This window comes from Cryptomeria japonica, chromosome 3 (genome assembly GCF_030272615.1).
Source record: "Cryptomeria japonica chromosome 3, Sugi_1.0, whole genome shotgun sequence".
Lineage (NCBI taxonomy): Eukaryota > Viridiplantae > Streptophyta > Pinopsida > Cupressales > Cupressaceae > Cryptomeria > Cryptomeria japonica.
In genome coordinates this window covers 739,741,776-739,755,279 of record NC_081407.1, presented here as the reverse complement: position 1 = coordinate 739,755,279, position 13,504 = coordinate 739,741,776, and the positions used below count along the sequence as shown (strand labels likewise).

General features: G+C 33.5%; 1 protein-coding gene across 1 annotated transcript; it reads right to left on the bottom strand.

Moving 5' to 3' along the window:
• Positions 1 to 3,115: 3,115 nt before the first annotated feature.
• On the bottom strand, positions 3,116 to 5,387 carry LOC131044048 (protein DETOXIFICATION 48-like). Its single transcript, XM_057977311.2, has 2 exons — positions 4,992 to 5,387; positions 3,116 to 4,900 (listed from the first exon to the last, which is right to left on the bottom strand). Exons 1-2 carry the CDS (start codon positions 5,151 to 5,153, stop codon positions 3,422 to 3,424), a joined length of 1,641 nt encoding a protein of 546 aa, XP_057833294.2. The 5' UTR covers positions 5,154 to 5,387; the 3' UTR covers positions 3,116 to 3,421.
• Positions 5,388 to 13,504: the final 8,117 nt, after the last annotated feature.

Below are 13,504 nucleotides of genomic sequence, written 5' to 3'. Positions count from 1 at the left end.
GAGATAGATTTAATGTTTATTTCTTTGTGCACGTGTCAGCCCCATGTGTTTGAATCAAGAGGGTAACCATGATGTCATACTTTTCATGGCTAAGGATTTCATGCACATTTACTATGTTTTCACTTTCTCTTGCTCTAGTGTTATATTTCATGGTGCTATTACTAGTTTTTATTCATGTTTACTTACCATTGATTCTAAAATGGAAGTAATTCCAATGTAGACAAGTCTTTTATCAGATCCTAATGCTAAGGTGGTGGAGCATGCATCAATCTATTTGGATCACATTGTGGAAACTACTACATTATCTCTTAACAAATTAGAATTTTTATGTACCTATAGTTTGGTTTCACAAGTTCAAAGTTTAATTTTCTTTACTAACTCATGCAATTGACAAAAATCATTTAGTTCGCCAACCTACTAGGCTTTCATTGGTCTTCTTTCAACTTATGCAAGAGGCTCTGTTAGAATTACAAGGGAGTTTCTTAAAATTGGCATTTTTTGGCATCCTAAGAGTCAGTCCAACTAGTTATATATTTGTTTCATATATTCCTCATCTTCTTTCTGTAAATGGACCTACACACCAGCTATGTAAAATTATCGAGCCTTGCTGAATGACCTCCTTCAATCCATACTTTTTAGTTTAAGATATTAAGAATATGTCTTTATATAATTATGCAATAAAGAAGAAATTAAAATTGAGTGTGTTGTCAAGAAAAATCATCTATTAGTTCTTTGTATGTTATTAAAATCTAGTGGCATCGAAGGATAGCGAAATTGCTATGGTATCAAATTAGTTTATCTCTTTGAGATGTGTTCTGCATCAGAAGAATGTGATTTTGATTTATTTTTTCCTTTCAATTTTTATGCTAGTGGACTTGAAAAATGCATATATATTGTGAAGTTTTATTTTTGAAGACAAGTATGGAGTTCGATGGAAATAATATGGATTAGTGTATAGAAAGTTCATGAGGCTATAATTGATAATCATTATATTTTAAGGGTCATGAGATAACTTGATGGAGTTCTATGATTGTAGCTCAATATAGATTATTATCCAGTAATTTGGGATTTTCTAGTTTGGGAGTTTCGAGAAATACTAGTCTAGGAACTTAAGAATTTGTCTTAGACTACACTCTTTTGGGAGCTATAAGGTTTGAGGAAGTTCCACCTAATTTAATTTTTTTTTCTTCAAAGAAATGTGTTCTCAAGAATGTGTATTTTATTTTGTTATCAAAAAGTTTTGTTAAGTAGGCTTAAGAGGGGTCCCCATGACAAGGTGAAATTGAAGGTTCCAAGGGTACGTTTGCATGAGCAATGTAATAATGGGGATAATATTAGTGTATCTATTCTATTACATTGCTTGGTATGTTATGTTGTGTATAACTATTTTACTATACTATGGTTACATACCTCTTGTTTAAATGATTTCCTATAAATAAATAAGAATAATGAAGAATTTTATTTTTCTCTTTGTTTAATATATAAAATAAAATGATTAATTAAATGGGAAAACTAGATGTAAAATACAAATCAATAGACAAAAGTAAAGGAGGAAATTGACAACAAATCTGGAACTATAATTATAAAGCTATATTATACTTAATTTTATACAATAACTAGACAAAATAAATATCCAACATCATTCTTCTCTTGTCTCTTCTTCTACCTACAAACAATGGGAAACATACATTAATACATAGAGAGAAGGGAGATGAAGAGTTGATTGAATTGGTACAATATCAATTGCTTCCTATCCATGTCAATTGATAAGTTATGACTTATAGCTTGATATATGGTTGATGAACATGACAATGGACCTATCAATATTAGTTTAAGGGGATTTTAGCAACACCTAATTATTGTATGTGTGATGTGTTGACCTAGATCATCATAAAATATGTTGTATACTGAAATATGCAATGAAATATTTTTATAATTGGAATGAGGTCAATTCCTTTCCTATCGATTGCACCTTTTCAATGTGCAAATGACTTTTTACTATAAAAATGGTACCTAGCCATATATTTGAATTTGTGTTTTTCACACCCTAGATACAAGTACAATGAGGTTCTTGATTTTTTTACCTACAATAGAAAAAACTAGTGATGCTAATAAACATATTTGGAAGCTTTCTAAGAAAGGATCTTCTCTTTATGCAAGAATTTTTATTTGATTAAGTGATTTTGATCAAAGTTAGAAGATGACAAGCAATAATGTAAGTGTTGCTAATGTAGCTATGATGGCCTTGGATGATTGATACTTAGGAATTGTTATAGTTGGAAAGCAATGGACTGAAAGTTGAAATGGTCCAATTCAAGTGGTAAGGTTTTGCCATATGTTGATGCAAGAGGTAATGTGGAAGGCTAATTAATGATTGATCTTTTGACAGAATAGATGTGATGGGTTGTCCTAGTGATAGATAAATCCTAAATATTTCATATTAGCAATTTATGGATAACATATGTTACTTGATGATTGATTGATGTAAACAACTTGCAAATACCCCTTTTATTTACACATCCTAGACAGGTATATGGAAGAGTTTTAAAAATCTCCCATGAATATAAAAATGTGTCTCCATTAGACAATTCTAGAAATATTCCCTCAAATATCATTAACTTTTGTCAAAACAATGTAAACTGGAAAAATGTGTTAAGGTATCTAGAAGGATTCCCTCAATATCAGTAACTTATGGGCAAAACAATGTAAAATAGAAAGAAAATGTATTAAAGTATGTGCTTTTCACCTCATGGAAAACAATGTGCTATAAATATATACTTCAACATTTATGAATTAAAATTAATAGTAAGTTCTTTAACATTCAAACATCTAACAAAATATAATTTTAACATTCAATTAATTAGATAAACAGTAACTTGAAAATTTAATGAAAAACTCTTTACATAATTTTTTACCAGAAATGCTCTTAATCAAGATCATGTCTATTATTAACAGTAGAATCTACAATTTACAGAGAATTCTACTTGTTAAATATATTGTTATTGAGAAAAGTAACAAAAAAATAATTGAACAGATTGAAAACCCTGTCTTCTCATGAAGTCTAACTTATAAATAACACTATATGATCGGTGCATTCTATAGACCCATAGCCAGAACGATCTTAAACCTCAGCCAGCAGACCTTAACAGAGCCCGCCGACCTTGAGTAGATTGCAAGACGTGCTATTTCGAATGTCATTACAGGGGGAAATCCATTTTACTCAGAACTTCTAGGACCTGAACATGATTATAGGAACTAGTTTGGAGGCAATAAACCTCCCTTCTATTCTAGTGTATTCCAGTTAATTAGTACATGTTTTTTTCCAAACTGTTACAGTATCTATAAATACCGACTGCAGCCAGCCAGCAAGCCTAAATCTCGAAGCAATTGCCTCCATTACAGTAAGGGAATTGGGCGCAAATTACGCGACAACTACCGTTATGACAGGATGTGTGTCTGTATGTTCATATGGGTTATATAATCTTTTGTAAAAACAGTGTTCCGTTCCTTGGCTGCATATAATTTGTATCCGGGCCTTCTCCAGAGGGGATTCAGCGCTGCCGGCGGTGAGCTCTTTTGCTCTCGCCGCCTGCACAGTCCAGTCCGTCCGCAGTAGCACAAACAACATGAGGATAAGGCACGAGCCTTGCGCCGCGAGCATGCCAAACCATAGACCCACAAATTCAAATTTGTACAGAAAACTCAAAATCAAAGCAACGGGCGTGCCGAACAAATAGAAAGAACCCAAATTTATATTTGCGCCCATGGTGGGGCGCGCGCTGCCTCGGAGGACCCCGCATCCCGTCGTTTGCGGCCAATTCGCCAGTTCGCAGAGGCCCACTATCGGCAATGCCGACGACACCAGCGACAGAATCTGCTCATCTTGGGTAAACATTCTACCCCAGACGTGACGTACTGTTACAGTAAAACTCATTGCTATGAAACTCAATACAGCCGCGCTTCCAATTGCCACTATCGTGGCCGTCCGGGCCTTGGCCGGTCTGTTTGCACCGAGCTCGTTTCCTACTCTCGTCGAAACTCCCACGCCCAGCGACGATGGAAATATGTAAAGCAGCGCTGTGGTCTGGATGAGAATTCCCATCGAGGCAACAGTTGCTTTGGGATTTAACAATAGTCCGCACAGAAGAATCATGAATTCGTACCACCACCACTCTAAGCAGACTGATGCACAGCTGGGGATTGCCAATCTCAGAAACGATGCCCACCCTTTCAGGCATTCTGTCGACAGGCTGGGCAGCGAATCCTTGTAATGTCCCGACAGCCATATGTAACATGCTAAGAATATAACAATGTTAAAATTGGTCAACACGGCAGCCAGGGCAACGCCCCGGATGGATAGTTTGAAATACACGACTAGAAGAAAATTGATGGGAATGTGAAGGAGAAGAGCCACGCCTGCTGAAACTGTGAGCGGAAGGGTTGAGCTCTGTGTTCGGAGAAAAATCCTGAGCGGATGAAGAAAAGACTGAGAGATGAGATCGGGCAAAGAGTAAAGAACATATGTGCCTGCCATTCTGGTGATGCTCTCGTCCTGCCCACACCGCAGCAGAATTGATTCGATGTTAACCCACAGCAAACCGATGGGCACAGAGGCGCAGAGAAGGATGAGAATCGTTCTCTGAAGAGAGTAACCGAGAAGACTCCAACGTTTCGCTCCAAAAGCCTGGCTGCACACAGGTTCCATTCCCATAGCAAGGCCGGAAATGACTGAATAGCCGGTTATATTTGCAAAGCCGATTGAAAGAGATCCACCGGCCAGCTCCAGCTCTCCAAGGTAGCCCAAGAATTGCATGGATATCATGCCTCTCAAGTAGAGAAGCAGTCCCATTACTACTACTGGCCCCGAGATTCTTGCAAGCATCACTAGCTCTCCTACAACCTGTACGAACTATACCGTGTCAACTAAAAACTAAATTCAACAATAAATCTATGTATTAAATTGGGTAAAGACTAAGAAATTCAATACGGACCTCACGACGTGCTGGCCAGAAATTCAACTGGTCGTAATCAGGATCAGCCTCAGGGTGGGGTATGAGACATCGATCATCGATATCAAACTTAAATTGAAGCTGATTCTCCACATTATGTCTGCAAACTTGAAGATTATCTCCTTGCTTTTCACAAATACACATGCTTCTAATTTCAATCTCAACACGTTTTCCTCGCTAAGACTAAGGCACCTCGAAAACCTCCACCTCTGAATACCTGCAAGACGAGCAAATTGGATTGCTTCCTGTTGGAAAAACGAACTAAGAAGTTATTTAGATGCCACCGAATTAAAAAATGGCAGTCAATAACTTCTATTATTGAAGCAAACTCGAGTACGTTTATGAGTGAGTGTAGAGAGGAATTTATAGGAAAGTGAGTGAGAGAGACAAAAGTAAATGAACATGGTCTGTCGTGTATCTCTTAGTCAGCCATCGGTCTTGGCGATGTTGGACTGTGGTCTATGGACAGATAAGAACGGAATTATCTTGGTGGAACTCTCTTCATTTTCAGTTTTCCCTAATTAACTACGCAGCTATTCTTGTGACAGGTAACGACGAGCGTTGGAATTTTGCAGAGAATTTTAGACCAAAGAATGTTCGGACATAGTTCCAAGACAATTATAGACGAAACCGAGTGCGAGGCTTGGACCTTATCCAAGTCATTTCGATTATAGTGCTGGATAAGCATGTACTTATTGATAATGGATGCAATTTTCTCGTGTCTTTTTGCCCTTCCCACGACAATATCTCTTGTTTCCATCCTAAGAATATAAGGACGATGATTTCTTCTACAAATACGCAACAAACTTGTGTTGTTTGGACAAAAAAATGCACACGGCTTTTCCAACGATATCTTCTCGTGGTATTCCCATATTGTTCGGCGAACACGATCACGACAAAAGCCCACCGGCACCTTCGAAGACTACGTGGCGTCTGTGTTGACTTCTTAGACAAGCGTCTCGTCGTGGGACGCAGGACCCACATTTGTGTACAACTGCTTGGCCCCATTGATTCCTTAACTAAAACCATCCCATCTTCTTTCCGTAATCAACACATATTATATTGCTGACCAGCGTACATGAGAAGAAAGGAATGAAAATAATAGTCAAATGCACGCCGACTGTCGAATAATGTAGCCCATCGCCCATCAAATCTCATGAGTAAATTCATGCAGACCATCCATTCTGCGTCCATATGTTCGTTCTTTGGCTCGTTGAAAGGCGAGCGTGGACAATGAAATAATCACGATGCCAGTATGTAGTCAAATTTCGAATATTATTTGGTAGAAGTTGGAATTAACTTTGGACCATTTTGAAGACCAATGAAGCTAATATACCCTCCGTGCATAGTTGAATAGCATAATTTACGTTCATGATTTGACAGCCAGTACAGAGTCAGTAATGCAAATGGGTATAAGTTCGTGTGCAAAAGCAACTCACTGATTTCAAGATATACGTCTGGTTTTAGATGAGATGCGCCCACCCAGAACCACAGATTTAAAATATCTGCGCTCCTCCCTATAGAATCTTTGACCTCCTCCCAATACATTGTTTCCTCTCTCCCAGATCGACTTACCTAGGGAGGAACATAGTTGGGAGGCTACTATGCTACAATAGCTAATAATATTTTAAGACCCTTATAACTTAGAAGTACAAAGTAAGTGTAGAGAAGGGAAGTGTACTTTTTAATTGGAGAAAGAGTTAAGGAATACAACTTATGGAGAAAAGTACAATAGAAAGAAAGAATAATTGGAGAGTAAAATACAAGCACAGCTGCAATTCTTTTACAATTCTTTTATTAGCAAGTTAGCATAAGAAAAAATGTAATATTAGTAAGTTAGCCTAAGAAAAAATGTAATGATTTATATAAAGGCAACAAGACATCTTGATAAGAGAAATCGGCAAAGCATAAGTAGAATAGAAGACAAAAACAATCAGCTGTTGATCACGTATCAAGCTTAAAATGTCCAACCTAGCTCTTAAATAGTTATAACATAGTTGAAGCAGAACATTCAAAAAGTGTCTCAAAGAGTTACAACATATGAACATTCAAAAAGATTACCCACGATAGAGACGACCTAGAAACATAATTAAAAGGGTGAACTAACTACATAATCAATATCATCAACATAATTATGAGCATTAACTACTTGTGTTGGGGTGAAACTGGTAAGCTAATCACTACTGTTGGACAATTCGTGACTTAAAGACTCTTGTCATGTGAAGCTTCGTTGGGTCTTAGAGTAATCTCCTTGTGAGAAGAAATTTGGAACATCATTAGCAAGAGGAATTAGATCCCTAGTTTGCCTTTCATTGTAAAAAAAATTCATTGGCTAAAGTGAAAGTCTTCAATTATTTCACATATGTTGGTTGGGGCCATGGACACTCATGGAGCACTTGAGTTAGGGTTTTATAATATGTGAGCGTTATGTGAGCCATAATGGTTGCAGACAATGTAAAAAAGGATCAAGGTAGTGAATCCATAAAAGAAAAATTTTGCAACAAATAAGAAAGACTTGTAACAAGATAAATACATGGTAAGAGTCTTGAACAACCAAAGGAGAGGAACCATGGCAGGTGTAGAGAAAATTGGGCTTTTAGGAGGGTTTGTTGTCAGGATGTTTGACCCCTCAACACTCTATAGTTGTGTTAAAAGATTAAGGGTAGTGTCTCATAGATTAGTATTCACTCCATTCTAGGAATGGTAAAAATAAGTGCAGTATTGACCATGTGAAGATACAAATTCTAAAAACTATCAAAATATTGAATTAGGTAAGATATAGGGTATTGGAGAGCATAGATAGACATTTAAGTTTCCAAATGCAATTTAGGATTGCCTATCTATAGGCTTTTGAGATAATTTTAAGGTATTTGGAGGCTCCTAGACAGTAGATTTCCAAGACCACTTCAATGGAAGACAATAAGTAGAATGGAAGTGAGAGAAAGCCAAAGATTTCTAAAATGGTCACAAACCCAAAAAACATGTTTAATAGAATTGTGTTTAGAGCAAAATGGGGAGGGTGAAAGAAGGTGAGGTTATTGTCGATGGGGATTATTTTGTGGAAGGTCTTCTAAGATAACAATTAGGGTTGACAATTAGTCTTGGAATTCTAGATTTGTTCTTTTATTATATTCCATTTGAATCAACTAAAATTGTAGTTCTAGAGAGAGTTTAAACAAGGGGAGATGAAAAATATGGGAGCAGTTTCCTATCAATTATTTTGAGGGGGAAATAATGAAGGTTGTGTTAGAGCTTGAATATTGCCAATTTTTGCAAAAATGCTTGTGACTTGGTCATCCCACATTAATGGTTCCCAATTTTTTACCAAAATAGAACATTGAAATCATGGTTTTGAACTAAATCTTCACTTTTTGACACTTATAGTAGCTAAACCATTAAGAATTTGAAGATGATGTGAACTAGTGATTAGTGAGATTTTGTGTGTAGATTCTAAATATTTACAAAAAATATTACAATTCCATTGTAATTTTTTATGCAACATTTAATAACTTTTTTAATAGTAAACAACATTTTAAAAAAGTAATATTTATGCAACTATCATGCATATATTTTTTATATATATGATCAAATTATTAATTTTTAAAAATATAGATTTGTAACACCAATATCTCACGCTTTCATTTTTTCATAACATCTTGATGCTTTTATTTTTAATTAAGTTTTGAAGTCAAACCAATTATAATTTAGACATAGGTGTATATCATTGAGCACAACTTGTTTCATATGTATCAAAATTCTTTTTTTTTTTGTTGGAATACGAATCTCAATACCTAATGTCATTTTTTAGATTTTTTTTTAATAATTTACTTTTTTCCACGTGTAAAACAGAAAAACTGATGTTCAATCAAAAACCTATGTTCAATAAATCACCTATTAATACCTATAAAAAACCAAAATTGTGACTAGAAACATAAAATTTATACCCATTTTTAATGAAGAGTGATTGTTAGGCTTTCAGGTGTCACATATTTATTTTGCAATAATGAATATCCATTTTCAATTTAAATTTAAAATGAATAAAAGACATTTAGGAAATTTATATCTATTTCTTGAAAATGGATACCCTTTACAATCACATGTCCTTTTTTTTATAATGTATTTCCCTTAGTTTTTTCCTTGAGAAAGATTTGGAATTAGTTTTTGGAGTGCCAAGCTTAAGAGTTCAAATAATTCAATGCATTTAGAGATTAAATCCTCTTTTTAGGACTTCGAACCCTTCATGTTAAAGATAATTTTATATGAATTTGATGAAATGATAAAGGTCTATTTAAGAAATTATTAGGATTTGAACAATATAAGATATGTTTCATTTTTTATGTAATAGATAATTATCATTGATTGTTTACATTCATTAAAGTGGAAGTCCTCATTCATGAGCTGAAAGAAAAACATCCACGACCTTCAAACCATTTCACCTTTTTCAAATCCTAAATAAGTGTCACACCCTATGCTTCATTAGATATGAATTAAAAAATTGAACTTCGTATTTTTTTATCAAGTTAGGTTGGCTAGAAAAGTATTTTTTAATATTTTTAAAATTTTCTAGTAAATCATTTATAACCAATTATGTAGTTACAATTTTTTTTTTTAAATGTGTGTCCCATTTAGGCATGTGTCCTTTATTTGTATTTAAATATTTAATTTTTTTTTGCCTATATTTAGATTGGTAGGAATGGCACCCACTTTTGTTTTTTCAAGAATTATAGCAGTATTTCATTGAAAGTTCAAATTTTCATCAAATAAATTATTATTTTTTACAAAAAAAATTGAAGTCTAAAAACTATGTTTAATTCACCATAAATTCTATTCCGACATATTTTTCAAATTGTTTTAGTAAGATATTCAAATTTTTATTTCATGTATATTAACTCTTTTTCTTTCTATATTTTTCATTGTCACTTAGAGGTATAGTTTGATAGTTTGATCCATCATAATCCTACACTCTCCCTTCACAGGTTCTCAAATCTCACAAAATATTGAAAAAAATTATTGCTTCTTCAAAGAGGCTCATTGCTAATTAAACTTTATAATCCATTTACTTAATCAGAAAGAACATCCTTTATTTAAAAATTTCTTATCTTAGTTTCATAAACTTTTATAGTTCATTGTGCTGAAATAAATTTCTTAGATTTGAAAGTTTGTACAAATGTCAAACTATCAAAAAAGATATTGTCAAAAATGAATTTCAATAGTTTTAAACTTTATTGAAAATCCTAAAGACCCTTGATGGATTCAAAGGTTGAAGATTGAAAAGTTTGTCAAAAGGGAAGTTTAGAAACTTTTAGATTTTCTAGATTGCCAAGAAAAAAGTCTCTAGATTAATTTTTACTAATGTAGAAGTTTCAAGTATCCCTTAACTTTAAATATGATGACCTTTTCTTTTTTATGAAAACGTTTGGACTTATTTTATCATTCAACTATTGAATCTTGGAGCTAATAATTGTTGCCACCATAAACATTTGCATATATACCATGTTGTCATTTCACCATCTAAACAAAAAAATAGTCTCACTCTACATCAAAATTATGAATCGTTACTTAGAATATCAATTTAATGCTGATAAACAATATTCTTAATTTGAAACTATACGAATTCTATACATCATTGCTATCTCAAAATAATATAATTTCCTTAACTACACAAAAAAAAAAAGTCCTTTGAAATTATAGCTTGTTTATATTAGTTTCTATCCAAGCCACACAAGATGAATACAACTATCAATGCATAATCATTCCATCACTATCAAAAATCCGCTAGCCAAAGTTAAAGATAGTGACCTACGGCACATAGATCTGGAATATTATTATGAATCTTAGGGCACATAGATCTAGAATATTATTATGAATCTTAGGGCACATAGATCTGGAATATTATTATGAATCTTAATCCAAAAGTTCCTGTATTGAAAACAACTTTCATAAGAAAACTAGCTCATGCTGGCGGGTTTCCAGATGTTGTGCAAGCTTGTGTGAGAAATAATAACCAGAAATCCTAAAAACTAAGAATAACATAAGGAAAATTCATTACAAGGCTATGTTTTCCATCTCTTGGGATTAGGCTCAGATTTCCAAAAGAGATGAATATGTTGAGATGAGTGTACTAAAGGATTGGGATGATTTCACAGACAAGAAACATTTTCTTTACTAATATTGCTAAACATTGTCTAATTTAGAAGGAAAATATTAAATTTTTAAAGGACTATGAAGGGCCCAATTCCAAGAAGATATTTTAGATATTATCACCCTACATCATAGAGTATTAGGAGATAAAGATACAAGAACTTTTGGTAAACAGTCAAATGAGTGAAAGCAGTCGAATGGAAAATCAAGAAATCTTCCTAGGTTGAATACAAGAAATTCAATATTGATGGATGTTAGAGCTAACTAATTTTTTATAGATACTAATATCCTCGATGAAAATTAAGTCAACTTAGCTAAAGTTGACGTAGTAAAAAATAAATTTAAGGGCTTAATTTCAAATGAACTATTTAAGAAGAATATTATGGATGGGAATATTATGGAAAAATATGTAATTTTTTCATATATTTATATTATTTTTAAAAATAAATTAATTTTTGTAAGTTGAAGATGGAAGAAGTTAGTGAAATAGTGTCTATATAGGAAATTTATGTTGTATCGTGACCATTCCAAATGGGAAAGCTATAACATCCATAGCAATCAATTTTAAAATTCTAAAGCTAAGATAGTTCTTTCTCAAACGAAATTTTTAGTAGATGATATGGTCAACAATTAAACTCAAGCTTGATTTTTTTCATTTATATACTTTTTTTTGTTGAAAGTGAATTTTAAAATTTTTGTAGCAATCATAAAGTGAACTTTATTCTCATAAAAAAACAAATCAAAAGATTCTTAGTTTATTTTATTTTATTTATTTCTCCTTTTCAAGAAATAGTTAAAAATCAAGAATCTGGCTCATTGTAAAGCTATGCAAGGTATAGGAGAGAAAGAGAAAGGAACTTTATTTTTTGGCATTCGTACTAGTTTTATATTCTTTAGTGAGGGCTATCACTTAATATTTTCTCTTTCACTATGAAATATTTATAGAAGAATTTGTAAATATTTGAAAAGGGACTTCGGCCTCTGCAAATTTTAAATACAAACTTTTCATGGAAATTTGGGTTAGGGATTTTTTATTTGTAAAATTTTCTTGTGTTAATTTTTTTTAGAATCATCAAGAATACTAGGCAAGTGGAAAAAATAAGTGAGAGAGAAATTCAAAGCAAAAGAGAAGATTGATGTATTAAGTGAAATGATTAAAAAGTGTAGGATAGTTATCTATATAGGAAATGTATCATACCTGTCACCCTACCTACCTTGCCACATAAGCAAGATGAGACCTAAATATCCACCTAAGCACCTAAGAAATATCAATAAACCAACACCCCCCATAAGCCTAGCTTATGTGAGGTGAAAATTGGTTCCTAGAACCAAAGCCTAATAAGGTACCCAAGTACAATTCTTAAGTACAATGCATGTCATAAATAAGAGGGGTAAGCCCTGTGGGAAAAAAGTCATCCCTAAGAAAGAAAAGAATATGATTTCTAATATATATGAGTACAAAACCCCATATGAGGAAAAAATCCTTCTCATGAGAGAATATAATGAGAGAGACCATGAAACCACCCAATATAAAGAATGTTTTGTAGTGATGGTAGATTCCTGATAATAAATGCTAAAGATGATCAAAGCTTGTCAAACAACATTTATCCCTTAGGAAGAAATAGCACTACAAAAGAATGCAAGTTATCTTCTTGTTCCTAAAAGAAATATGTGGAAAGAAAACTCAAGATGAAGCAAGCCTCTAAACCCTACCCAAGTGTCTCCATGTCAAAACAAGTGTTTTAGGCCACAATGATGAAGATGGCAATCTAGAATTTGATGAAAAACAATGTAGATCATAGTCCAAAGACAAAAATGAGTTCTTCAAATACTACTTAAATTTCTCCATACTAATGTCAAATGGTGACAATATATGATATAGATATGGAACATGAGTGCCTAACAATGCATCCATAACACTGGAAGAAGATGAATCAACTCCATGTGAGTTGTCATGAAAAGGATATGAGTGTCCTCAATGGTGTCCTTCTAGTTGGCAATGTTGGACTCCACATATAAAAGATGCAATGCCTCAGATAAATGTTTCCCAATGAGCTATCTTTTGAAGATGATAAAAATCATGTTGCACTAAAGCACTAGAATCTTTTAACGAAATATCATTGAACTCAAAAGTAGAAATAATATATGAAGTGTCCTGAGTTGGAAGTGATGAAGTGTGCTCAATTGGAGGAGATGAAGTGTCATTAATTGAGGAAACAACAATACATGGAGGAACATTGTATGTCAACTGATCATTCCTTGAGGATGTGTCTGCCTAAGCTGGGGTAGTAGGTGTCTCATTAAAGGGAACATCGTGATCAAGATCTTTAAACAGCAGCTAGACGATGGTCTAA